The sequence below is a fragment of the Sinocyclocheilus rhinocerous genome, unplaced genomic scaffold (assembly GCF_001515625.1).
Source record: "Sinocyclocheilus rhinocerous isolate Xijiao unplaced genomic scaffold, SAMN03320098_v1.1 scaffold809, whole genome shotgun sequence".
Taxonomy (NCBI): domain Eukaryota; kingdom Metazoa; phylum Chordata; class Actinopteri; order Cypriniformes; family Cyprinidae; genus Sinocyclocheilus; species Sinocyclocheilus rhinocerous.
Window position 1 is genome coordinate 521,511 of NW_015652299.1, and position 7,406 is coordinate 528,916.

At 36.3% G+C, this 7,406-nt stretch overlaps 1 protein-coding gene across 3 annotated transcripts in view; it reads right to left on the minus strand.

Moving 5' to 3' along the window:
- The window catches only part of LOC107714530 (probable ATP-dependent RNA helicase ddx6), a 16,732-nt gene that overhangs the window by 3,300 nt on the left and 6,026 nt on the right, over positions 1-7,406 (minus strand). For 2 of the 3 annotated variants that reach the window (XM_016520383.1, XM_016520382.1), the window contains exons 2-13: positions 6,125-6,763; positions 5,970-6,033; positions 5,766-5,870; positions 4,962-5,091; positions 4,699-4,845; positions 4,505-4,599; positions 4,278-4,400; positions 3,375-3,503; positions 3,142-3,258; positions 2,848-2,911; positions 427-528; positions 114-298 (exon numbers count right to left, since the gene is read on the minus strand). In XM_016520383.1, the coding sequence (XP_016375869.1) occupies positions 123-298; positions 427-528; positions 2,848-2,911; positions 3,142-3,258; positions 3,375-3,503; positions 4,278-4,400; positions 4,505-4,599; positions 4,699-4,845; positions 4,962-5,091; positions 5,766-5,870; positions 5,970-6,033; positions 6,125-6,327 (1,455 nt within the window). In that variant the 5' untranslated portion in view covers positions 6,328-6,763 and the 3' untranslated portion in view covers positions 114-122. Of the gene's footprint in view, positions 28-113; positions 299-426; positions 529-2,847; positions 2,912-3,141; positions 3,259-3,374; positions 3,504-4,277; positions 4,401-4,504; positions 4,600-4,698; positions 4,846-4,961; positions 5,092-5,765; positions 5,871-5,969; positions 6,034-6,124; positions 6,764-7,406 lie in introns of all 3 variants that reach the window. The other variant, XM_016520384.1, reaches the window with a different exon arrangement.

The following is a 7,406-nucleotide window of genomic DNA, read 5'->3' on the forward strand; positions in this document are numbered from 1 at the left end:
GGGGATAGGGGACAAAGGATTGGTGATCTGGATCGGGTAGAAAAGAAAAACCATGTTAAAATCAAACATACATGTACATTGTAATCTCTAAAGTGACTGAACATTGGACTCACCTCTCCTGCTCACAGTTTAACCTCCTCTCCACTCTCACTGTGGTACTCGGCCACATATAGACTCTTATCAATACTGCTGGGAATGGGCTTGATTTCGGTACCCAGCTGTTCTTCAATACCTTTCAGGTTGAAGCGGTCATCGTAAGTGATCAAGTTAATGGCGAGACCCAAGTGTCCAAATCGGCCTGTGGGGGGAGAAGGCCAATGTCATTTAACACTGCTACCCTTTCAAAAGCCTGATTGCCAAACAGTGATATTACCAATGCAACATTACTTGATCTCAAGAGCAGGAATCAAACGAAACCCTACTCACCAGATCTGCCAATGCGATGGAGGTACGTCTCCCCAAGTTTGGGGAAATCAAAGTTGATCACCACATTCACAGCTTGTATATCAATTCCTCTTGTGAAGAGATCTAAACAGAGAAAAGAGAAAGCAAGTTCTAGTGTTCTTAGCAATGCATATTACAAATAAAAAATTAAGTTGATATATTTACGGTAGGAAATTTACAAAATATCTTCATGGAACATGATTTTTACTTAATATCCTAATGATTTTTGCCATAAAAGAAAAATCAGATAAAATAATTTTTGACCCATACAATGTTTTTTTGGCTGATGCTAAAAATATACCCAAGCGACTTAAGACTGGTTTTGTGATCCAGGGTCACATTTAATGCGTTTAATGTAAAAAGAAAACAAAATATCGTCGCTGTCAAAAGTGCAGTTTATTATTATAATATACAGTGAACTTTTCAAATCAGCACATAATATCCCCACAAAAGCACCGCATCACAGAGATTTTTGATGGTGTAAATGATTTATTCTGAAGCAATATTTTCAGTGTTCTATCAGCTTTTACATACTTAAATCGGCATGTTTTTAATATTTACCTTTATAAAGGCCCATTTATTTGCATCATCTTTCATGTCAAATTCTTACAATTGATCAAAATTCAATACACATTACCAATCAAATGAAACAATTTACACTGCAAAATCACAACTGCAGTAAATAATGTTATAAGATTAATGTTTTAAATAAAATTGAATATACAAATAAGAAATATTGGGGAAAAATGCATACTTTTAAATGAGACTAAACCGCCAGTAGGTGGCAGTAAATCACTTATTCATTCAACCGATTCCTTCAAAACGCTGAATCATTCAGTAACAAAACCGCTGAGTGTTGCTCGGAGAATGTGCAATACTTCAGTTCAGATCTTTGTTTGAAACTACTTTGTTGGTGAAATAGAAAAAAAAAAAAGTCAATATAGTGTCTAAAATGTAAGTAACTACACTTAACTACTTGTTTGTTGAACTAAAAATCAACGTAATATTTCCAATCGTGAAAATATTCAGCAAAATAGCCCCCTTGTCATGCTATGTTATTTAACTATCATGTTATAAATAAACATTTTTAATTTTTACCTCAGTATGTTTGTTCTGTGAGTTCCTTTATGTGCCGTTATGCTCATTTGATTTGATTTCTCCATGAAAGTCTCACAGCGCGACATTAATACCAGAAATAGACTATCCATTAACAATCACGGTTTAAGCTGAATGTAATAAAATCAAAAGAATCATTCACTAAAACCATTCATCAGTCACTAGTTAATTTGTCACTTAAGTTTAATCAGGCTATTTGTTCTGTCGGGCAAGTAAAATTCCCAAGCCATTTTTCAGTAAACTTGCATTAACCCATTTAAAGTAGCCCGGAGGCTGGTCAGCTAGCTAGTTCGACCTGTATTCCAACAGATTTTAAACACTCACTGTGTCCGTCAGACTGGAGAAATTTTTGCGGTAATGTGACCAAAAATATTTAAGACCTACTGAATCTGAATTTAAGACATTAAGACTTTTAAGGACCCGCGGCCACCTTGAAACTAGTGGTCGACCGATATTGGTTTTTTGACAGTCCACGCCGATATCTTGTAAAGCAGGGCGGCCGATGGCCGATATAAAGCCGATACAATTGTATTTATTTTAATTAAAGAAATTTTAAATCATTTGAAAATAGATTAAAAATAAATTTGTAAAATAAACATACTTATACTTTAGATGACAAAGTATTTTCCACAAATAAATAAATATTTAATAAAAATCTAATTGAAAAGTAAACTGTAACCAACAGAGCACTCCGTATTCTGGGATGTTTGTGTGCATTGGGAATCATATTTTTTCAAATAAAGCCAAGGTAACACTCATTTTACATACAGCACACAGTGAAAATGACATTAATATGACAGTGGGCAAATGCATAAAGCGCAGCATAATTTGAAATCACGAATTTAATGTTTAAAGCATTCAATTTGCACGGCTCGAAAGTCATGCAGAGAACACGCGATCATGCAGGTCACATGCACACTTCACTAGATCTCACAACTGGATTCGACTAAGTTTGCAAGGTTTGTGAAATTACATTTTCATCAATTCAAATATTTGTTTAAATTATGTAAATGCGTATTTGTTGAATGCTCACAGCAAACGAGAAAGTATTATAATGTTTGCCTTTCTACTACTAATAATATAAAAGCAATCGTTATTATACTTTGTATACATTTTAATTCCTTTGTTTAACAGTTCTTTCTGATTATTAAACCGACTTCTATCCGTATTAGACAGAACTGTTAACGACGACAGCGAACAAGAGGGAGAATGTGAGCACTGTGTTTGAAAAATGCCAAATATCGGCCGAGCACTACTCGAAACATCCAGATTTTCAATTGTACTTACCAGTGCAGACGAGATTTCGACATAAGCCATTTCTGAAATCGTGGAACACACGGTTTCTGTGTTCCTAAAGGAAAATTAAAACTTGTATTAGCATAGCATTAACCAAGACACAGAATTCAGAATGTCAACAGTTTGGCAATTAAAATTACAATTACAAATTTGTAATTAATTTCAATTTGTAATTAAAATTACAAATCCTGTACATCCTTCACAATTCATTACATAAACACTTGCTCCATTTCAAAACTCTGCCAACAGCAGTGCGGTAACACCACACGCCCTCTCTATTCCCACCTGTCTCATCTTGGCGTGAATGTAGAAACAGGAGTATCCAAGTTGAGAGATCTTCTTTGCCAGGAGCTCCACTCGCTGTGATGAATTGCAGAAGATTATAGACTGATTGATCTGGAGCTGAAACACAAAAACATTAAATAAGATGTCTGCAACAGTGAGGAGGACAGCAATGCTAATTTTCAAATCTTAGGTCAGATAAAATGTGGGATGCACAAGGATCAGAAGATTGTTACCCTGGAGAACAGAGTATTAAGGCAATGGACTTTCTGCCTTTCGGTCACATAGGCGTAATACTGAGTAACCCCCTTCAGGGTCAGCTCATCCATCAGGTTTATCTCATAGGGCTTCTGCAGATGGGTGTTCTGTTCACAAAAATAGAGCATAAATTAATACTTTCTGAACCACAATGATAGCCTTTTGAACACAATTGCATACAATGATTATTATATTATTAGGCTTTAAAATGCAGCAAACATACAATTAAAGTACAGATCCGTGTTTTCTGCAATATTAGGCAGCAAAGACAACATGCCATTCTATTGCATACTCTGCATGCTCACATGAATAAACACAGTGAGGCCACAAGGGCTGGGCATTTAATCATATTTGATAAAATCTGATTTTGGCTTTCTAACTATTATGAAGAAAATCGCAATGATGCTTTTGTTTCGTCTTGTTAAACTCAGAGATTCCCCCCATTTTTTAGAGCAGTGCACTTCTAGCCTTCCTTAAATGTTTAGTAGTTTTCTTTAGGTTGCATGGCAACATTTATTTTTTAAATTAATTATATTCATTATTTATTAGTGTACACATTTATCATTTGAAATATTTAAAGTGCAACAAAATTCACTCTCAATTCAGTTCAAAGTTCAACACATTTCCAAAGTAAATTACTAACAATGTTCTAAAATCTTGATCAAAATAATCGTGATTGATTTTTGCCAAAATCAAGCAGCCATGACTCATGAACAGCAAATCATAACCTTCACGTGTTAACTGTTACCATAAGTTGGTAACTAGTTAGTGGCGTGCTCACAGTGGTTTTAAATTTAAAAATGCATACTTTAATAAAAACTAAAATCTATTTAAAAATACTTTGTTTTTATAGAACTTTGTTTAGAAATCAGTGGGCTTACCATGAACTTCTGCACACTCAGTGGGAAGGTGGCAGAATACAGCAAAATTTGCCTTTGTTTGGCCAAACAGTTCAGAAGCTCCTCCATCATCTGTACAAAGTCCTGTGACAGGAGCTTATCTGCCTACTCAGTAACATGGGCAGAACATACAAGAGATACGAGTATTACTCTATGGCAGTTAACTCCGTAATTAGCCTAACAACAAGATAAAGCTCTCATTCTCATACCTCATCCAACACGATCATCTGAACTTGATTGACTTTGGCCACTCCCTTTTTGATGAGGTCTAAGATTCTTCCTGGAGTGGCAATGACAACATGCACTACAAAGGGAAAAGTTAAATCCAGTGAGATCCAGTGTTTACGGAAGGGTATATGTAAAGTAGTTCAAAAACATTTCCCACCAGAATATGAACACTTGCCTGTTTCATCAAGTCTCATGATGTCATCACGGAGGTTGGTTCCACCTGTTGTTGCCATGACCTTGACCCCGCCCATGTGTTTGCTGACCTGAATACATATCTGGCTCACCTGTAGAGCCAGTTCTCTAGTGGGCACAACAACCAACGCTGCAGAAAGTATTTAAAGCTTGAAGTCACTTAAAAGCAAGAGAAATCATGTATAAAGCCGATCAACATGAAACCTAACTTCTTGTAAATGTGCCAAAACCAAGATAGTCACAGACCTTGTATGCTGTCTTTCTTCAGGTCAATGCGTTCAAGTAAGGGAATGAGGTAGGCGCCACTTTTTCCTGTGCCGTTCTTGGCTCTGGCCAGAATGTCCCTCCCAGACAACGCAATGGGAATGCTCTCCTCCTGCAGGAATGAGTGAGAACACGGTAATGAGCAGATGGGTCCGATTAAACGCAAGCTTCTCTTGCCTTACAGAGGATGGAAACCTTTACTACTGCATAATAGTGTACTTTAATAACAATAGTAATAATAATAATAAATACAAATCTGTTTTCATTTTAACAGTAAACCTTTTGTGTAACACCTTGTTTTCCAAAAAAGGAATTGTTAAACTTTGACTATTTTAAAATTCAATAGAATTGCTCATGATTTACGCATTTATTTGATTACCACCACTTTAAATAAATGTATATGTAAATTTATATTTGCATCATAGATACAGAAAAAAATAATAATTTGGGAAAAATTTAGATTGCACAGGGATCCAAAATGTACATTTGTTAACTTCGAATAAATTGCTGTTAAATGATGTAAGTTTCATAATTTCAATTAAGACATACGTATTGATTACTAAAATTGAAGTTAACCATTAATGAAATCCTGAAAAATGTAAACAAAAACAAAACTTAGGAAAACATTAAAAGTGATTTCATAGGGCCCTACACATGGTATTTGTGCTTGTGACTGGCTCTAAAAAAAGTTAGATTGATTAGTACAGATATCAGATCTCTTAAGCCAAGAGTGATTCATATCTGAAATATTTGCCATCCAATGTCCATTTTTCTCCTGCCTTTTACCTGTATGGGTGACGGTTTCTCCCAGCCCATTTCAAAGATGCCCATAAGCAGCTCCCGTTTCAGGCAATAATCCTCAAACTCGTTTCCCTTGGTTGCCGTCACATCCTGTAAATTTCACGACCACAAGCAGGACATCAGAGAATGATTCCGGTTCAGAGGGTACTTTAAGAGACATACAAATACATGTGTTAGAGATGGACTTACTGAAGTTCTCATGCGCAAATCCTTCGGCGGAAGCTTTAGATTCTTCTTCCAGTCATCCCCAGGCCTTTAAAGGTTTAAAAATTACATCAAATCCCAATCATCACCATAGTAAATCAGCACTCACAGCATCATTTGCACTTCCCTCAATGACTTACTTGATGATAGTGTTGGCTGTGGGTGCAGACTGGGAGTCGCCGTTGTTGACTGTGCTGGAGGGTTTGACCTGGGCTGGCAGCGTTGTTTGGGACCCCCCTCCACCTCCTCCAGGACCACCTGCTGGCTTCACAGAGCCTCGCATTTGGCCATTTTGATTCGACAGTCCCAGAATCACTGGATTTTCCATTCTGGCTGTACTCATGACTTAAATATTCTCTCTTCCAAACAGTGAGTGAAAATAAACAACAGTGGAGATAATACTTTATCTTAATGGGCTTGCAAAACAATTTGCAAGTTGTACTTCCCACAGCTTTCTCAGTGTCCAAACCACGAAAAAAACAAACAAAAAAAAAAAAACACCAAAAAAAAAAAGAAATGTTAAAGCGATATTTTATAACCAGTTCCTTGTTCCTCAATATGCAAATCTCTTGTGGCACATCTCAATGTCACTCAAGCAACAGGTCACAGATATAAGCAGAAGATTAGCTTCAGTTATCCTTCCATGAACGAGTGAATCCCTCCTCTGCAAAAGGAAAGTTTTACAGACCAGGAGCCAGGAAGCCAGTGGTCTTTTCAATTATTCTGTCCATTCCTTTCTCTCCAATTAGTCAACATCAATGATTTCAAAGGTTTCCCACCTGTGTGAGAGAAAGACCATCATAAAGCACAAAATATGAAATGTCAAACAAAACCACCCGTCACAATTTTAGATATTGTGAATGAGATACTAGTTTTAGTATATATTAGTATTTATAGAGTTTTAGCTTTTAGTTTTAATTACTCTTTCTTATTTGTAAGTCGCTTTGGATAAAAGCGTCTGCTAAATGACTAAAAGTAAAGTAAAAGTAAGAATTGATACCAGTTATGTAGGGCAGGGTTTTCACAACTTTTACAGAGCCAGGGACTCTGCATCCAGACTTTCAGACAATCCAGGGACCGCCAATATTAATATAGTTGTTAACAGGTCATAACATTTCGTAACATTAGTTAACCACTCTAGTTAAAGGGGTCATATGATGCGATTTCAATTTTTCCTTTCTCTTTCGAGTGTTACAAGCTCTTGGTGCATAAAGAAGATCTGGAAAGTTGCAAAGACTAAAGTCTCAAATCCAAAGAGATATTCTTTATAAAAGTTAAGAGTCAGCCACACCTACCTAAAACGGCTCGTTCTAACACGCCCCCACATACCTACGTCACTATGTGGGAAGATTTGCATAACACCGCCCAAATGTTCACATAAAGAAAGAAGGCGTAACTTTTATTCTCACTGTAGTATCGTTG